Source organism: Oryzias melastigma, linkage group LG4 (assembly GCF_002922805.2).
Source record: "Oryzias melastigma strain HK-1 linkage group LG4, ASM292280v2, whole genome shotgun sequence".
In the NCBI taxonomy this organism is placed as follows: domain Eukaryota; kingdom Metazoa; phylum Chordata; class Actinopteri; order Beloniformes; family Adrianichthyidae; genus Oryzias; species Oryzias melastigma.
Window position 1 is genome coordinate 22,963,148 of NC_050515.1, and position 2,936 is coordinate 22,966,083.

At 34.2% G+C, this 2,936-nt stretch overlaps 1 protein-coding gene across 2 annotated transcripts in view; it reads left to right on the plus strand.

Annotated features, from left to right (window-relative positions):
• The first annotated feature begins 1,806 nt into the window (after window positions 1-1,806).
• The window catches only part of LOC112150540 (interferon-induced protein with tetratricopeptide repeats 1), a 6,321-nt gene continuing 5,191 nt past the window's right edge, over window positions 1,807-2,936 (plus strand). For both annotated transcript variants that reach the window (XM_024278938.2, XM_024278939.2), the window contains exon 1: window positions 1,807-2,016. In XM_024278938.2, the coding sequence (XP_024134706.1) occupies window positions 2,012-2,016 (5 nt within the window). In that variant the 5' untranslated portion in view covers window positions 1,807-2,011. The remainder of the gene's footprint in view (window positions 2,017-2,936) is intronic.

The following is a 2,936-nucleotide window of genomic DNA, read 5'->3' on the forward strand; positions in this document are numbered from 1 at the left end:
TGTAAGACTGCTGAAGACAAGTAGGGTAACAAAATAAAATGAAAAAAAATAAAAAGAAAAGAAAAAAAAAAATAGCATTTTTAAGTAATATATACTTAATTAGCATTTATTTAATTTAGATTAGCTAAATGTATGAACTGATGGCTGAGGTGAACATAGATGATAAACTATTTAGGTTTTTACATCCCTGTTGACCTGAAGATGTCTTGTTTGCTCACCAGTACCTCCAGAATGCAAGATTTTATATGCAAAGCAAAACTTTTAGGATCTTTTATGAGTAATCTTGTGCTGCACAACAGTGGTTATAGCTGCCAAGAAATGCACTGTTTGGCACGGAGCATATTTTATTTTGAAAATAAGTTATTTAAGCTTCTGTAAAAAAAAAATCCAGATTTGAGAGATGGTAGGTTCTTTTTGTGATTTTGCTTTTGTTCGTGCCAAAAAAATAGATAAAATGCATATTATTATTTAAAAAAAAAAGAGTCCTGAATCCAAATCCAAATTTCTTAAGGCTAAAGTAAGATTATGTGTGTGATGAAGAGGTGTTTGGATCCATTTGCAAACAGGTTTAATAACAACCAAGAACATGATTTACATTATTTTGCATATGTTGCATTTTTCAGATTGTCATGGGTCCCTTGATAAAGTCTCACCTATCCCAGAAATAAGTAGACAGAAGACCGCCTCCCCTATCATTGTTATGTTTTTGTTTAGGAATTTTTGTTTTTCTAAATTTCAATAATGTGTTTATGATTTTACAGTGTTTTTATTTTCCATTTTGCTATTGAAATCATATTTGAAAATAAAATAAAACTACTCTAACTTATCATGCGTTGTCATATTTTGGTCTATTCTTTTGACAAATACTTAAAAGGGATATAACTTTTTATAGCAAAAGTGTTCAAAGGTTAACAAGGCAGGGACCAATCAGAGGCACACTACCATGGCATCATATCTGCTCTGATTTTAGCACATGAAAAAATGTAACATTAAACGTTCAGTTACTATAGAGAAAAACTGGATCCACTTATTTAATCAATAGCAAAGTTTACTGCAACCCTGAGAGGATCGTCAAACTAAATTCAAGAATTTGGAGGATCTGTTGTGTCTGGTTCTGGGACTGTTGCGCGTCCGGTACTGGTACCAGTGCACGTCTGGTGCCAGGTCAGGGTTTCATTATTTGACCTCCAGTATAATTAAAATCAACGCAAAATCAAGTGTCTAATTTAGGCTGAATTATTGTTTAGCGGTTTCAAAGTCCTTTTACAGATGAAATATTTCTTCAATTTTATTTGGATACCAAGGTCCCTGACTCTGGAAATACACAGGAACCATGTTGCTTGAAGCCAGACCAAAGTTTCCAAAGGTGGTGATGGCATGAGGTGTCATGTCATCTTCTGGTGTTGGTCTACTGTATTTTCTCAGCTCCAAACTCAAAGCAGCCATCTATCAGGAAACTCTCGAGCTCTGAATGCTGTTTTCTGCTGACTAGCTATACAGAGATACTGGTTTCATTTTCTAGCAGGACTTGGTATCAGCATACAAGGCCAAACTACCAAAAACAGTTTTTGTTTTTATTACTTTTATGAGTTTTATGATTATTTGCAACTGTATGTAGATGTGTGCAATGTCATGACTATCCAAATTTTGATATATCTGTATAAATATATATATTTCAGTCTTCATTAGTTTCATCTAGGTTTTGATTGCATGAAAAATAAAACCCTTTTCCAAATCCAAGTCCAACAGTTTCCTTTCCCGGTTTTCAGCAGAGTTAAGTTTCGATTTCGGAAAACAGAGAGTGACGTCACCCTGCGATGTTCGCGCGATGAAGTTCTCTCAGCTTCAACGCTCACATCAGAGTCTGCAGGCAGCGGGACGAACTGTGATCTCTTTCACTTCGCGCTGATGCGGACTCGCCTATAAAAAACGCGGAAACTGAGGAGCTGCGCCACAGAGGAGCGTTGAGGGGACAGAAGAATACATCATATCTGCAGAAGACAAGAAGATCATGAGGTAGGCCATGTGACGTCTTTATTTTTAATTTTATTAATCTCAATTTCTTTTTATTGAAATCCATAGAAAGAAAGAAAGATTTAACCCTTGTGCTATATTTTAAAGTTTTTTTTAATCTTTAGTGTCTGGCAGACTTAATATCCTGTCCATCTTTGTCATGGGAGGATTCATACATCAATGTAAGGGCTGGGTCATCTGGACCCCATAAGAGAGCACAAACCCTTTCAGATTCCATTCAGGGGCTGCATAGAATTTCTGAACTTATACGATTTCATTACAGGGGCCCCACCATGAAAATTCTACTTTTTTGGGGTTTTAAATGCATTTTACTGTTCATTCTACAAAGAACCCCAATGTGGTATTTTTTTTTTACTTTTTATTTTTAGTTTTCACCACAACTGACACATAACGAGACAGAACAAAACAAAACACACATCAATTAATTATAGACATTGTACATATAAAACATATAATCAATTCTTCAGAAAAAATGGGAAAAAAATAGTTACAGTTACAAAATATGAGTAACTGAGGCTATAGGAGTTAATTTGTATGGGTATTGTTTCAATTCAACCTTGAGTACTTATATTTAGCTATAGGTATATACGCTTGATTATATATAAAGATATTAAGCAACCTATAATTTAAATATTTAAATAGTCTTTTACATTTTTCCATTTCTCATTAAATATGTCTGTTTTCATTTGGAGGGAAGCAGTCATTTTTTCCATATCGTATACTTGTTTTACTTTGTTTTTCCAGTTCATTATTGTTGGTGGTTTAATATTTTTCCAATTAAGTGTTATCATTTTTCTAGCAATTACTAATAGGTAATGTGGTATTTTGATTTGTATATGCATTTAAGAGTGATCCTCTACAAACCTGCACTGTCTGCAGCAGCCCCTCCCATACCCACGAAA